This window comes from Ictidomys tridecemlineatus, chromosome 3 (genome assembly GCF_052094955.1).
Source record: "Ictidomys tridecemlineatus isolate mIctTri1 chromosome 3, mIctTri1.hap1, whole genome shotgun sequence".
Classification (NCBI taxonomy): domain Eukaryota; kingdom Metazoa; phylum Chordata; class Mammalia; order Rodentia; family Sciuridae; genus Ictidomys; species Ictidomys tridecemlineatus.
In genome coordinates, this window is record NC_135479.1 from 168,681,903 (window position 1) to 168,697,701 (window position 15,799).

At 35.8% G+C, this 15,799-nt stretch overlaps 1 protein-coding gene across 5 annotated transcripts in view; it reads right to left on the minus strand.

Annotated features, from left to right (window-relative positions):
- Nucleotides 1–15,799, minus strand: part of Epha6 (EPH receptor A6) — a 792,729-nt gene that overhangs the window by 22,196 nt on the left and 754,734 nt on the right. For all 5 annotated transcript variants that reach the window (XM_078044415.1, XM_040270502.2, XM_005336763.4 and 2 more), the window contains one exon: nt 2,624–2,817. In XM_078044415.1, coding sequence (XP_077900541.1) covers nt 2,624–2,817 — 194 coding nt within the window. The remainder of the gene's footprint in view (nt 1–2,623; nt 2,818–15,799) is intronic.

Genomic DNA, 15,799 nt, shown 5'->3' on the forward strand with positions numbered 1-15,799 from the left:
TCCCAGAGATTAGACTGTAGAATTGAATCAAGCTGCCAACCTTATATAAAGCACCTGACTTTTGGCCTACGTGTGACAGGGCTATCACAGAGTTTGCCACTCACTGGCGCTTTGCACAGAAGATTCATGCACCTCACTAAATCATCAACCTCTGACCCTTAGATACAACCCTTCATCTTGGCTTGACCATTGGATCCTTTTTGCTTTTTGGCATTTTCTCAGATTCTTTCATTAATATCTTCCAAATATGATAGTTATTCATAATCTTGAAAATGCAGACAAGGAACTGTCTTATCTACTTTTACTTTTCTTTCCAAAGAAGACTTTTACCTGCCTGTCTCTATATAGTCATATCATACTTAAACAGCTTTGTTGGCAGGCACTGACTGTAAAGTCTGTTAACTCTCTACCACAACAACAGGCCCAGATTAAATTATTTTAGCTTTAGAGATTCCAAAGTCATCTTCTATGAATGCAAACTCATTTCATGGTCCCTTTCTATTAGGACTTTTCCCTCAATATTCAAGCATGCCAAAGCCTCTTCAATAAAACATATGAAAATAGGAAACAAGATATATTTCCTCTACTTCTCTTTCTCTGGAGAAACATTTCTGGAAACACAAATTAGTACTGTGCATTGCTCTTCTCTCTGACTTCACATTCATTCCTCCTCTATTGCAAGATGTCTTCCACAACTTTATTGAAAATACTCTTGCAAAGGCTGCCTATGAACACCTGGATGCCTCACTGCCCAAACCAATGGACACACTTCACATTTTATTTTACTGAAACTTTGTGAAGCCTTGGACCTTATGCTCCTTGAAGCTTTCTCCTCTTCAGGCTTATGACACAACACCTTATATGTTCTTCATTACTTGTTTGGTTCTTCTTTCTCACTCTCCTTGGGGTATACTTTTTCAGTTCTTATCTTAAGTCTTGGTGTGTTCTAGAGGATGACCATTTTTTTTCTTATTGATTTGAATCCTTCATATTCTTTATTGGTTTTCTGAACTACACTTAAAGCTTAAGATACAATCCACATGCTAATGATCTTCAAATCTATATCCCCAGTCTAGAACTTTTTACTTATAAAAAGAGACCCCACCTATAAATTTAACTACCTATTGAATATCTCCACTTAGATGTCCCACAGGCATGTCTGACATAGCATGCTGAAAATGATCTTATTTCTACTCCAAAATTTGTCTTTCTTCCTCTCTTAATGATTATACCATCCATCAGCTTGTCTAATAAAGAAGCCTGATAAAGTTTCTTGATTCTTTTCTCTTTTCCTCCCTGCATATTCAATCAGTGACCAGGTCATATTGGTTTTCTTGCCTTATAGTAAATAAATTCTTTTATCTCCTGACCCCAAGTGTACTCCTGTTTCGTAAATTAGGTCCTGATCTCTTGTATCTTGGATTATTGAAAACATATAATCATCTCTGATTCCAGTCTTGTTCCTTATTTTGCAATCAATCAAAATCAGCCCTAGGGTGATCTTTCTGAAATGCAAATGTGATCATGTCATTTTCTTGCTTTAAAAAAAAATCCTTCAATGGCTGTCCATTGCTTTAATGACAGAATCCCAAAGTGCCTTTCTCCCCATCCCCCACTCCTTTACTGCTTCCTGTGTTGGACCACTTTGAGGAAGATGGGCTAGAGTAATAGTTTAATCTCTAGCTATTTCATGCTTGGCTTCACTTTACTGAGACTGCCAATTAGTGATTTAGAGGTGAACTCTTATATGCTCACTGTGAACTGAAGCCTGTTTCAAATAGTCCTTGAAGGGCCTTGGCCTTATTGTCACTAAAGCACTACACCAACTTGAACCTGTGACCTGAAGCTGAATGTCCGAATATCCTCTTGGCTATCCCCTGAGTCAGGGAAAAATGAACTTGGGAAATGCTATAGTTATTTCTAAGTCTAATTTCTCCTAAAAGAAGAAATATATTTCTAACTTAATGATATTTTAAATGTAATATTTTCAGACATAGATGACAATCTTTTTTTTCTTTGACTTTTCTCCTTCTTATAATTGCTTTTCAGAGAGAGGTGAGTAGATCTTCTCAACTCCACTGACTTTTATAAAATGGTGCATGAGTGCCTTTATTTTCTTGTCTTGTAGTCTGTCCTTTTCTGGTTTTAGGAAGTTAACAACAGCTAGATGTGATCATATCACCTGGAAGCATTCTTGCTCCTGGCTGATTCACAAATTACCTGTCTTGCCTGCCATTTTAGATAGAAGGACATAGCACAGATTGGACAAGAAAATTAGAGGTGCCGCATGTACAAAAGTTGTATTCATGAAGGTAAAGAGGGATCCATAAAGAAAGATCGATAAATATCAAAGGCCCACATGTAAAAAATATAAACAAACTAATTCATAAAGTTGAAATAGAAAAGAGAAGGGGAAGCTACTTTTTTTCCTCATGAAAAAATTTCCATAGTTTTCATTAATGCCAACACTTTGTTCAGCTGATAAATAAAATATAGCTTATACAAGACCGACAACTAGGTAGTTACCAGGGCAAACTCTTTCCCCTCTATCTACTATTCTTGTCTGTAGCTTAAAAGAAATTATGATTGTCAAGGGGGGGAAAAACAACATTATGCATCTTACACAAGGATGTCTTCCACTAGGGTGTGAAGGGCACTGGGATTGCGGATCAGTTTGTCAAGGAAGCTGACAATGTCAGTAAATTTTGGTCTGTGGTTTCTCTCCTTCTGCCAGCAATGGAGCATCAGTTGGTGTAGAGATGCTGGGCAGCCCATAGGAGCTGGAAGTCTGTAACCTTCCTCAATGGACAGAATGACCTAAATGCAAACAAACACAGATTATTCTCTTATCTGGGTGGATAATTATATATATGTTAAGTAACAATTACTTTTTATGCAAGCAACAGGAGCCAAAATATTGGTAAGCTTGTGAATACACAGGAAAAATTCCAAAGTTCTGAACAAGAGCTGAAAATAGCCCCACAGTGCATGCTGACCACTATTAGAGAAAACAGGTTTTAAACATGCTGTGTTACTGGTGTACACAAGAGAGTTAGATTTCACCACAACCTCAAGAAAGAGTTTTTTTTGTGATTTTGCTGGAACATGAGAAAGTCAGTGTGTGAACCATGCATTTTGTGTAAACTAATGCAAACTACATGTGATGATCATTTCAGGTAAAATTTAAGTAAAATTCTGCTAAAGCATGATTTCTGGAATCATTTTCTATCCTCTTTATAATAATGTCAATGTATTTTCTTTTCTATCATTCCTTCTTTATCATGTATTTAATTTCTTTTCACTTTTAGCTTTCTCTCAAGTCTGACACTGACCTGACAATGAAGTCATCCTTTCATAACTTATAAGGTTGTTTAATCCTTGAAATGCTACCAATGGCCAGTCACCAATCAATAGGAGCATTTAGCCCCAGTATGAAACAGAACTTCTGTGATGATACACATCTTCTCTCTGTCTGGTTGGTAGCAACCAGTCATGTGTGACCATTGAGTATTTGAAATCTAGTTACAAGGACTGAAGAACTGAATTTTTAATTTGAGCTAGTTTTAATTCACTAAAGTTTAAATGACTACCTTCTATGGAATAGCAGCTTTAGGGAAAAAAATACGCATAAGAAAGTAAAGTTAAGAGTAACAACAGGATGACAACTTGTTAGTCTTGGTACTTAGAAAATCACACAAGATCAGGGAAGACGCTAATCTGTTTCATATATGACCCACCTGGGAACTTCCTAAAAATGCAATAAAACTGATCCTAAATTCACGTTGCTTAGTTTTAGTAAAATGTTCAAATGCGTTTTGTGAACCTTTTTTTTATATATATATATCATCTCTGGAGAAAAATAAAAGACAAAGGGTTTATTCTCCATATTTTTGGGGTGGCAATGAGGTAGGAAAGAAAAAATAAGAACAGGTGGAAAAAAGAAAAAGAGGGAAAGAAAAAGGGACTATAGATTTAAATCTAAGAACCCTGTGAACATCCTCAGTTTCACTCACCTGGGCTTATTTTCCTGTAGGCCTGAATTCTTAAAAGATCCAGTAAATCTAAGAGCACTGTGAGTCCAGTTAATTAGTGCCTATGTACCTTATTAGATTATAGAATGTATCCTTAGACTGATTAAAGGAAGCAGAGAGAGAGAGAGAGAGAAGTGAGAGAGAAACACGGTATGGGTACACAGTCCAAGTGCTATGTATTAACTAGATAATGTCAAAGTGAAGATTGTGAGAAGAACCAGATGACCATGACTGCTCTCTGCACCACCATGAAAAGAATCCAGCTCATTAAGCTGACTCATCCCACCTATGTTTCAGGCTCAGCATTTCCTTTAAAAGTTAAGCCAGAGGCCCCCAAAGAACTTCTCTCTAATACCTATACCCCTCTCCCTTTGAGTGCTGTATCCTGTGCTATTATTACTTTCCTGAATAAATATCCTTGCTTTATTAAATAAAACTTGGCTTGTGCCTCTTCTGATATGTCCCAAAATTCCCTTCTGTGGGATAAGAACCTGGAAGGGTTAATTTGAGGTACCCTTTTCCTTCTGGGAGCCTCCTTAAACCTTATCAGAAAAACGGAGAATCAAACTAATATTTAAAGACGGGGACAGTTACACCTTACCACCACCCCATCCCAACACCCAAAATGTAAGTGTTAATATCTTTAACAGAAGAATCCTACTGCAGCACCATCTGCACATTTTCTGTAATTAAAAAGAAATATGGACTCTCCATTTTTGTTTATTTTTTTAATTGGCACCATTTGACATGACCCTAAAATATGTTATTCCTGAATTTATGTTACAGGTAGTTTGTAAAAAAAAAATAAAGCAGTAATGATATATGTTCGGGAATCCTTTAACCACTTTAGTATTAGGAAATTTTGTATAATACCAATTAGTGTCTTTATGACCATAATCCTTTAAAATGTAAGGATATTTATATTTTTCTATTAATTTTATGTTCCATTATTAAACAAGATTTTTTTCTGAACTTTTTTTTCTGGCTACTTTGGCTGTCAAGTAGGTTTGGATTTTAAGATAATTTATTACAAATTTTAGTAAAACAGGAGTGTATAAAATGCTTTTAATACATCATAATTACTGTAGGTAGCTTCAAAAAGTAATTAAGAAAAAATAGTATAGAATTACATTAGAGAATAACCTTGAATTCCCACCCTAGCAGAGCTTTATAGTCAATTTGCCCCAGTTTCTTAATTATAAGAGCATGGAGTAAAATAGGTGGCAAGTGATATTATAAAAAACTGATAACTGCATTTATTGAATATTTCCCAGGGGTTAGGTTGTTCATGTATTTTTCTTTATTTACTGCTTAAAATTACTCAGTGTAGTAATTATTATTATCCCTATTTCATAAATCAAAAAATTTAGACTCAGAGCAGATAGGAAACTTGCCTAGACTCACAAAGTATGCAGCAGAACTGGAATTTGACCTTAGTTCCTTTTAAACTCAAAATTTCTCCTCTGGTCTTTCATCAGAGATGTTTTTCCATTTTCATGATGCAACATCTTCTGCTCTAATTTTATATCACTTAACTTAATCTGAACACTGATTACCATGTTACATTTCATGATAGCTTACGTTAAGTGCACTTCAAGGATTTTATAAATTTAAAATAAAAAACATATTTACTTCATAGTCTGTAAACTGTCATATTCAACTAAGAAGTCAGTTCTGAAAGCTTCTGAGTCTTATGTAAATTTGTATTACTGTAGCTATTATTTTGAATTGCTTTTACTCCGTTTGCCTTTCCTCTATGGCTATGTGCACTTGAAAGCAGAAATTATCCCTCTAGATTTTGTTTCCTCATCATTTAGTACAGTGTTGGACACAGTGATAAATGCTACTGACCTAAACTAAAGCAATTAGAAGAACTTTTTGGATTCATCTTGATAAAAGAACAGATTTTTAAAAATAAACTTGGAGTATCAAACCAGCCCAAATGAATTCAAAGCACAAGCACCATAGTATCTGTACTCATAACTTAAATATTAATTTTAAAAGTAAGGTAAATTAAACAGCATTATCTAAAAATGCTATTCTAATGAACTAACTGTGATTTGCTTGGACAAGCCAGGAAGAATGGGGAAGAATGGGGTGTTCAGGTTTGAAGTGTTACCCAAAATTTCCTGTGTTAATGCAGCCATATTCAGAAGTGAAATGACTGGATTGTGAGCTGTAACCTAAACAGTGCATCCTAGTTTGAATGGACAAACTGGGTGTTAATTGTAGCCTAGAATAAGTGGGTCACTGGTGGAGTGCCCTGGAAGGATTCATCTTCTCTGTGGTCCCTTCTCTTTGTCTTTGATTCTCCAGCTACCATAACATGAGCAGCTTTCTTCTGCCATACCCTTCTACCATGGTGCTCTTCCTCTCCTTGATCCCAGAGTGATGGAACTGGCCAACCATAAACTAAAACTCTGAAACCATGAGCCTAAATAAACATTTCCTCCTGTAAATTGTTCTTGTTGGGTATTTTGGTCACAGTGATAAAAAGCTAACATGCTGGGGACTTGCTCTTATCTAATAAACAGGAATTTTACTCAAACATCTTTTGACTGTAATCCCTTTTCTGCTGTCCAGAGGAGTCATTATTTTCCACTGTTCCCATGTCTGGGAGTGAACTCTCATAAATAACTCCTATAAACAGCTGATATCCAAATCCAGATTACTTGGCCTCGAGCAGGTTGTTCATCCCTCTTGACAAAGTTGTTCTCAGGCTTTCTCTCTATGAAGACTGTAAGAGGGTAGAGTCCCTTGCCTGGAGATTTACCATGAATATGTCCAACAGGGTGTCTGGTCCCAGCTTGCCTGTCTGTGGAGCAGTGGGAAGAACAGGGCACCCATGACTTTTCTTCTTGCTGATCTTTGACTTTAAGTTTTCTAAAATTTTGAACTCTTAACCTTATGAAATTTGTCTTGAACTCTGCCTCATGATCCCTCACATAAAGAGAAAACATATCGTGGAATAATTCCACAATGCTAGTTCTAAACAATATACCTGTATTTATTCTTTTAAACTTTATAATAAACCCGTGGGGCAAGTACAATTATTATCCTCATTTTATGGACAAGAAACTTCATCATATTGAGGTTGAACTTACCTAAGGTCACATACCTAAAATCTCTAGCTTCAAGGCTAAAAAGCAACTCAAAAATATAAATTACACAATTGCTTAAAAAAACCTTTCTAATGGGTTTTAAACTTATTTATCCAAAGATGTAGATATTAATCACTTAAAATAGTTGGGCATTATACATAAGAGATAATATAATGAGTAAGGCATATCTTCATCTTTAGGAGATTATATAATGTAGTTAAAGGAGGGCAAGGATTGTGAATACAGCAAATGCCACTCAGAACAGAATTGGAGCACTAGGGAGGGATGCTAACAGCCTAGGAAGACTTCTCAAGGAGGTGATCTGAGTCTTAAAGGAAGCCAGCAGTGTAAAGAAGGTGGGTTGAAGAGAGGAGATGTGATCTGGAATACAGTAGCAACATTTATAACTTTGAGAGCTCATTGTGTGCCACGTTCTGTACCAGGTGTTTTGATATAGTTTGGATCTTATTTGGGTCTTAAAATGTATATTGTATGGCTATATACATTTTATGTATGGTTATATACATTTTATAGCTAAGAAAACTGAAGTTCAAACTGATTAACAGATTGCATGAATATCACACAGCAAATAATTCTCTAAAGAATGACTTTGGTTGTCACCACAGTAGGCTCTGAATCATAGAAGTGGCTGACAAAGTCTCTCCTGGGTCTTTAACTGCATCCCTAATTCATTCCCTGCTAGTTAGATCTTGAGCCCTCCTTTCTGTGCTGCCATATTCTCTGGGCTTTCACTCTTACTCCTCTTCTTATGATTTCCATATCTGTAGCTCTAGCTCAGCTCTCTCTCCAGATTTCTATATTGATCACCTGTAGGACATATAACTTCATAAAGGGGCCATGGATTATTTTATGCAAAATTGAACCTGTCTCTCCTTTGGGATGTGTGTCCTTTGCAAGGGTACCACCATTCTTCTCTCCAGTCATTGGCCAGGGAAACACCTGGGTCTCAGCCTTCCCTGTTGCTCAAAATTAAGTCATTCTGATTCTACCACCTTTGTATGTTTAAAGTGTGCTCCATTTCAAAAAAATCTTCTTTCCACATAACTTATCTCCCCTTTTGATCAGGGCACATTCTCCTGGCCTCCTTCCCTGTTTTTCTCTCTGCTGTCATCAATCACAGTGCAGCTAAAGCAATCCTACTCAGGTGGGACTGTGATCATGCTCCTCCACATCCGCAATGCTGCACCATGATCCTGGCTCCCAGTCCTCACCTCTGGCTGCAACTTGTCCCACTTGATCCTTTGCTCTGGCCATTACAAAACACTTGTAGTTTCTTAGCTGGGTGAGCTGAGGTTCTGAAGGTTCTTTTCCCCATATGTTCCTGGCATCATGGAGTTCAATGCCTTGTCAAGTCAAACAATGGAGCTCACTTGTCACAAAGGGTACTGATGAAAGGTGTATTTTAAGAGTAGCTTGAGAACATCTAAATTAACCTTTATCTTCATACATATTTCTTTTGTGGAAAGTTTTGCTTTATGGGTACTTTCTGATTCCTTAATTAATAAATGACAGGGAGCAGCATATGGGGTGTTTTTGTCTAAAAGACTAATTGAGCTTTGTTGTTTTAGGAGATGAAGGGGTGATAATTAACTAAAGGAATTTTGCAACAATTTGGTTTTATGATATTCATAGGCTGTCATCTTTTGGGAGAAGAGTTATATAAGGTTATACCCTTATTTTAAAATGTAAGAAAAAATTAAAATAAAGTGACTGCAATGATAATTTCCATGCAGAAATAGAAGGAATTAGATTTTGTCAGAAATTGTTATCTGAAACCTGGTTGGTTGTTCTAAATAGACTATACTGGTTCCTTGTCATCCACACTGAAATTTTTTAACAGCCGAGAATCAACATAAGGCTCAGTTGGGGCACGTCGCAGACTGCTCTGCTCTTGCTGAATTTGATGAGTTTTACAATTGTGTTGATAGTTTCTGAATCAAAGCAGGCAATGCACATCTTTTATTAAACCAGGGAAACAAAGATGAGACAGTCAATATTAAGATGCTGAGATATTCCTGAACTATACTATTGAACAGGATTGCTTGGACTGTTCAGGAGATCACATTTTTCTGACTACTAAATATCTACAAAAAAGCATATTCTGTTTAGTTATTCACATACTCTTTCAAAAGAAGCTGTCTCAAAAATTTAGCATAGGCTGAAATGTATAGTAAATGGGAATGTGAAATGATGTTGTTTTATCTTCCCTCTAAATATTCATCATAGCTATGTAGAGAAACTATAATTTCATATAGAAGTGAGTAGTGAGACAGGACCCCAGTATGTATTTACTTTTTGTGATAGTGATTACTTACATAGATTAGGGTATTTAGATTTATAATATAACAACAATAAAAATGTATTATCTGTTGTGTAACATAGAGGTGTGTCTACATGGAACAAGAGGGAAAGAGAGAAGGAGGGAGGGAGGGTTACTAACGAAGAAGGGAGGAAGGAAGGAGCAAAGGAAGGAAAGAAGGAAGATCATAAATAATTACAAGTGACATTCATAGATAGCTTAACCCACTTTCTCATTCAGCATTTTCAACATAACAGAATTTAAAATTCATTTAAAAGCAATCAAGACTTAAATGAACTCAGTGTCCTGAAAAAGAGGATAGAGTAATAGAAGAATACGATACAGAAAGAGAATTCATTTTCAGAGGCTAATTTATAACTTGTTATTTGGCATTAGATTTCCCTTTTAACTTTAGATGAAAATCTTCTGAAAACCTTACACTTTATTAAAAAATGCTTTTTATTGGAAATCACTAGGATGATGCCAAATCATACATATGGAGGGTATGTAGGATCTTTACAAAATAAAAAAGTACCTGTTCCTTATTAGGTCACCATGCCTTGTACTGCTGAATGAGAGGACAAACGGGGGAACAGGAAAAGGTATAGGTTGTTGATGACATGATACATCATTTGGAAAATCTTTATCCCTAATAATTTGAAAGTCAGACTTCTTGAAACTGAGATAACTAACACCTTCTACAGAACTTCCCTTTGTAAGAGCATTAGTGAAGCAGTTGCCTGAACTCCACTGAAGTCCCAAGCTGTCACTAACGAGCTAGGTGTTGAGGAAGTTTCTGTTGCCTCATTAATAAGGAGAAAAAGGAGTGGACTCTGCCTGCAATTGTACTTTTTACCTCAAAAACTGTTTCTAGAGTCAGTGAAATCAAAGATCATCCACAAGAAATTTGGTAATATCTCTAAAGTTGAAGTTTCTGTGAATTTAATGCATGATTCAGTCTTACTCATTGAAAGGACTCCCCCCCCCCCAGAGCTCCTAGTGCCCAAATGAATCTCTGTAGGGAAACAAAAATACACACAAGGCAAGAGTGTATCCCCGTAAAGTAAAACTAGAAGATTCTAGGTACCATGATAAATGTCTAACTCTGTCAGTTCCCCTACAACAAATTATACTTTTTGGAAATACAATAGCACATTCCAAATTATTGTTTATGAAACCATTTTTTCTTTAAGAAGTCAATGTTCCTAAAACCCAACACCATTTTCTTAAACATTCTCTGGGGAAAAAGAAACATTTCTTCTCTGGTGCATCATTTTGATTTTATGAAGATATTAGCTAACTCTAAATAATACTTTTCCTGGGCCCACTAAACATATTGATTAGCTATGGAAAAATAGTTTGTGAGTTTAAATGAAGAGGTAGAATGCCATGTTTGTAAACAAAATTAAATAAAAATCATAAGAGCTAAAGATAGTAGGCATATTTATCCCAAATAGAAACTGAAGCTATAGTTAATTTTTTATGAAAATATTGCTGAATATTTTCTAGTGTTGTGGTCATTTGGTTAAAATATACATTTTCTAGTGTTGTGGTCATTTGGTTAAAAACAACTTTCCTTTGAAAATTACACTGTGGTAGTAGCATATTGGTTACTGGTTTCCTGTACTTGGAAATTTACTTTTTGAATTATTCACAATGGTGATTGATTACATCTTTTAATATTCTCCATTACTCTTGCCTTAGATCAGACATTCATCATGCTAGTATATTTAGTATTTATTTAATTAAAGTGCTTCTATTGTGTACATACCAGTAGTAGAAATTAACTGAAAAATTGAGAAGAGGAAGGCTGTTTTGAAAATTGCATCAGTAAAACACATATTCAAATAAAGGCAAAATTTTTTTCTATAATATGGTAGGTTGAAATAATAGGAATAGGTTTTTAGCAATTTACTGTATCTTACACAGATCATTACACAAGGACCATTACATAATAAAGTCGCGTTTTGAAAATCTAATCAGAGACAAAAATTGGAAATGACTGGACTCTCTGAGTCATAAAATCATGCTGCATTTCTAGGTAAGTGGATTCTACATATCCACCATTCTAGGCTGAAGTACTGACCCATAATGGAGAAAGGTTATAGAATTATGAGGACAAACAGGAAATACAGGAAAAGGTTATTTTCTTTCTTATAATTTGAAGAAAGGAATCAATTCAGATAAGGTCAAAAGGTTGTTTCCAGCCACATACTTGTAAAAATAAAACCCCAAATATAAATTCCAATTTTCCCCCTCTCAGGTAAGCTTCAAAGAGCAACCTAAAGCAAAACTCATTATTATATAAAAGCTTTTAAAATGCAAGAGGGAAAAAAAGCAAAAACACCTAGGCAGCATCATGCTTCCTAGTAAGCCTCAAATGAGATGCTCCCTAGTATGTTTTTGGGAAACTGAACTAGCTTGGTAGCATATGCCTAAATGTTACCATACCCGGGAGGCACTTGAGTTTCAAAATGCTTCAAGGCAATTTTTTTTTTTTTTTAAACAGCATCATGTCAGGGAAACAAAACAAAACAAAACAAAACCCAAGACTCCAGTCTTGCACTCATATCATTAGCTCAGGCTAAGTTGCCTCTCATTTAAGTGGTGAGAGTATTTTCCCTACGTCTTGGCTCTGTGGGGATTTGGTTATTTAATGTTGCCTGCTGTTAATGTTTTGCTTCCATTCTCTTCTGTGAAGCACATTCCACAGTATAAGTGATGGAGGGGAGAGCCGCAGTGCCCTTGATGTCTGTCACCTTCAGAGCTTGTGTGGCTCCAGCACATGTACTTCCAGTATGCAGTAAGTAACACTTATTTAGAATGTGGATGAAAAATACCATAAAACATTATCCTAAGATACGTTATAAGGAAGGAAAACTAAACCTCATCATTTAGAAAGTAGAAAGCAGCCATGCACTTGCAAGGTGCCTGTGATATATTTCTGTTAATGAGCTAAATATGTCAGTCATTAAAATTTGATTTAACATATCTAACAAATATAAGAACAAGATGGTACATTTCATAAATTTTTGACACCAAGACACAAATTCTGCCCAAAAGGATTTATATTTCTAAACATTCTTTTGCTAATAAAAACAATGGAAAGGCTGGGGTTTTGGCTCAGTGGTAGAGTGCTTGCCTGGCATGTGTGAGGCACTGGGTTCAATCCTCAGTACCACATTAAAAAAAAATTCAAAAAACAACCAAAGGTATTGTGTACACCTACAACTAATTTTTTTAAAAAAGAAATAATGGAAATGCTTCTCTTGTGATAGACTGGCATACATAATTAAAGATGCATTGATCTCATTGTGTAGAACTTTGTGGTGTGCAGATACTTGTTGGAAACTGGGACTTCTATAGTACAGCTTAAAGGACAGAATCATAAACTTTGTTAACCAGTGGCTGGAACTTCAGTACGACCACTCACCAGCTCCTTGATATACCAATACTAAACCTCAATTATCTAGAAATGGGAGTAATAATTTACCTCATCGAATTATCTGGAATATCAAGTGAACTAATAATCTAAAATACTTGAAAATTTAAGATGTTGTTACCACTGACTAATTAAACATCCTCTATGTAACAAGTGCCATACATGATATATTACCACTCATTCTTTTGAATTTGGCAGTTGGATATGTAGAACCTCAGTAAAGAGTATTTCAGAAACTTTAAACTGGGGCTGGGGTTGTGGTTCAGTGGTATAGTGCTCACCTGGCATGTGTGAGGCACTGGGTTCAATCCCCAGTACCACATAGATTTAAATAAATGAAATAAAGGGGTTGTGTCCATTTACAACTAAAAAAATATTAAAAAAAGAAACTTTAAACTACTTGCCAAAGATTACATAGTCAATGAATTGTGGAGCTGGCATTTGATCCTGGATCTTTCTAGCTCTGATCTAGGGGTGGTTTTGTCTCTCATTGCTGCCAGGGCAACATCTAGGGACATTTTTGATTGCCACAACTGGTGTAGTGCTACTGAATTCTGGCATGTAGAGGCTGAGTACCCTACTAACTATCCTATAATGCACAGGACAACACCCACAGCAAAGAACTATCTGGTCCAAAATGTCAATGGTTCTGAGGTGGAAAGAAGTCTAACCCTACTGGTCTTTTCAGTATAACCTACTGCCTCATTAGAATCTAGTAATGAACACTGTTACTATTTTGGTGCCAGTTGATATTTGTAATAAAGTTGCTCTTAAAAATGATGTATACAGCTGGATGCGGTGGTGCACGTCTGTAATCTCAGTGACTAAGGAGGATGAAGCAGGAGGATTGCAAGTTCGAGGCGGTGGTGCACGTCTGTAATCTCAGTGACTAAGGAGGATGAAGCAGGAGGATTGCAAGTTCGAGGCCAGCCTCAGCAACTTAGTGACATAAAATAAATAAAATTCAAAATAAAAAATAAAAAGGGCTGGGGATGTAGCTCAGTAGTAAAGCACTCTTGGGTTTAATCCACAGTACAATAAATAAATAAATAAAGGAAAAAAGACAGTGCATACCAATAAAGGAAAAAAAATAATATACTTCTAGCAGCACTTGGGGAAATTCCTCCTTCATTTGATGTGATTATGGGGAAGTTGCCAGTCACAGCGTTCCTCCTACCTCAGAATGTAGAGAGGCATGTAGACCTAGCTGGACAATCATAGCATCAGTTTCCCTGACAGTTTTGGTTGAGGGTTTGGCAAGGGTCTAATGCAGCCAGGGTCTCCTCTGGGATTGGTACGTATAAATTTGTACAAAGAGGTCTTGTTGTTCTGGGATTGTTAAACTGGAACACAGAGTCCTAGAGTATAAGGAAAATAGCAAAGAACTTAGCAATAGGAGAAAATGAGGTCAAGGAACCTAGGGAACCGTTAGAAGTACTGCATGATCCCTTGGACCCAGCATGCTACATCATCTTCTTAGTTTCATGATGATTTATTTTTTATTTTTGCTTAAGTTAGTTCAGGTTGGGTTCCTATTATTTACAATCGAAAGAATGTTGAATAATAGTTTTCATATTTTATTTGCATATATTTAGAGAAATAACTGCTGTATTCACACAGTATTCTTCCTTTTTTTTTTAAAGATAGAAAACAAAGCCTCTACTCTTCATAAATGTCACTCTAGTTGTAGGTGAGGGTAAGACTTACAAATACTAGAACCTTATTTCCTTACCTGAATAAAGAGTTTTTGAGCAAGGGCTAGGTTTACTTTGTCATTTTTTTTTCTGTACTGAAGATTGACTCCAAAGCAAGTACTCTACCACTAAGCTATATCCTCAGTTGTTTTTATTTTTAATTTTTGAGTTAGGGTCTTACTAAGTTTCCCAGGCTGGCCTGGAACTTGCTACCCTGTTGTCTCAAACTTTTGAGTAGCTGGAGTTAGAGGAATGTGCCATCACATCTCACTCTTTGATCTTTTTTTTAATTGTACTTATATATGTGGTATAGTGTGAAAATTCCATACTTAAATACAATGTATAATGATCAAACAGGGTAATTAACATTTTTGTTTCCATAAACTTTTGCCATTCATTTCTTTGCATGGAACCTTCAAAATCCTCTTTTCTAGCTCTTAGTATTATAAACATATAGTCATTTCTTGTAGATTATAGGTGTCCTACTGTGCTATATAGAATGCTAGAACTTATTCCTCCTACGGAATTGTTATTGGACCATCCTCTACACTTGCTTACCTCCTCTTCCTGTAACCATTACTGTTCTACTCTCTACTTCTATGAAATCAAGTTGTTTAGCATTCACATGTAAGAACATTTCAGAATTTGTCTTTCTGTGCCTGCTTTATTTTACTTAACACAATGGTGGATTCCATTTCCTCACTCCCCATCCTGTCCCACAGGCACACCTGGTTTATTGATTGGCAGATGTTTAAGAAGTATCTGCTCAGTGGCTAAGTAGATGACACCTACTATTATTTTTTGTTATATTTTTTAGGGACTAGTGTTCTGCATACTCTGCTTTTTCTCATTTCCTTTTCATACCACACAATACCACTGACCTTTTGGAAACTCATTATGTTATTCACTAATGCAGATTCTGCGAACTCAGAATTGTTCATTGTAACAAAATACATTGCAGTCTGCAGAATGAAGAAACTATTTCATAAACACTATCTGAAATTTCCTAAACTCACTTAAAAATCACAAAGCATGGTGACATTCTATTTGATCCATGCCCAAAGCTTTGCTAAACTCACCAAAATACAATAAAAATGTATAGCTGAAATTTTATTTTCTATTTCATGACTTTCCTTATTTCAAAAGCATCTTGGCTGGACTAAGTCAAACATAAGACTATATACTTTGAATGAAGAATGCAGGACAAATAG